Below are 915 nucleotides of genomic sequence, written 5' to 3'. Positions count from 1 at the left end.
GTATAAATATTTGTATGTGTATGTGCATATGTATATATATATGTATATATATATGTGTCTGTGTATGTATGTATGTATATATATATATATATGTACGTATGTTTATGTATATGTATATGTATATATGTATATATATACATATATATATGTATACATAGAGATAGATAGATAAAGATATAGATAGATAGATAGATAGATAGATAGATAGATAGATAGATAGATAGATAGATAGATAGATAGATAGATAGATAGATAGATATGCAACACAAATGATAAATTATATTAAAAATAGATCGGAAAACTTCTTAAGACAATATTTTACTATGTCTATGTTCCTGTGTATTAAGAGAACTCACAAAGTACCACACCCCATTAACAGGTAAAAGACGAAACAAATCTTAAACCATGTCCTGGTTACTCTAGACGCTCAGTAATTTCTAAAGATCACAATTTATTTCACGTTATATCAGATCTTTCACATTACTGGAAGTAATTTTTTCCGTAAATTTGTTAGTTCCGCCTGTTTATATTTATAATTTTTTAGTTATCATTCATCTTTGTGACATATGGTAATTCCACGGTGAAAATATTATATATAAGTAATCTCAGAGGAGCTGTTATCATCACAAGCGAATATCATTTTGATAAACTAGCACGCTCAAGATTTATCTGAAAATACATACAAATATACTACGATTGTCATCCTTTCCATTCCAAGTGACCATCCATTATAATGAATACCACCAACGTAAGTAAACAAACCTTATTAATATCAACTATAATATTTACATCTTCAGTCTTATGTCTATGCTTACTCTTCTATCATTCATAGGAATGAGTGCAGCATTTTGCTTATGTACTTAACGCAGATTATTACTATACATGTGATACTTATTTCTATGGCTGTGGTATATT

The 915-nt window shown here is 27.7% G+C and overlaps 1 protein-coding gene across 1 annotated transcript in view; it reads left to right on the top strand.

Moving 5' to 3' along the window:
- The first annotated feature begins 591 nt into the window (after positions 1–591).
- The window catches only part of LOC115212124 (interleukin 17-like protein), a 3,943-nt gene continuing 3,619 nt past the window's right edge, over positions 592–915 (top strand). The window contains exon 1 of the mRNA XM_029780968.2: positions 592–748. Within this exon, the coding sequence (XP_029636828.1) occupies positions 734–748 (15 nt within the window). The 5' untranslated portion in view covers positions 592–733. The remainder of the gene's footprint in view (positions 749–915) is intronic.

This window comes from Octopus sinensis, linkage group LG1 (assembly GCF_006345805.1).
Source record: "Octopus sinensis linkage group LG1, ASM634580v1, whole genome shotgun sequence".
Taxonomy (NCBI): domain Eukaryota; kingdom Metazoa; phylum Mollusca; class Cephalopoda; order Octopoda; family Octopodidae; genus Octopus; species Octopus sinensis.
The sequence above is the reverse complement of the archived record's forward strand: the minus strand, read 5'-3'. Positions and strand labels throughout refer to the sequence as shown.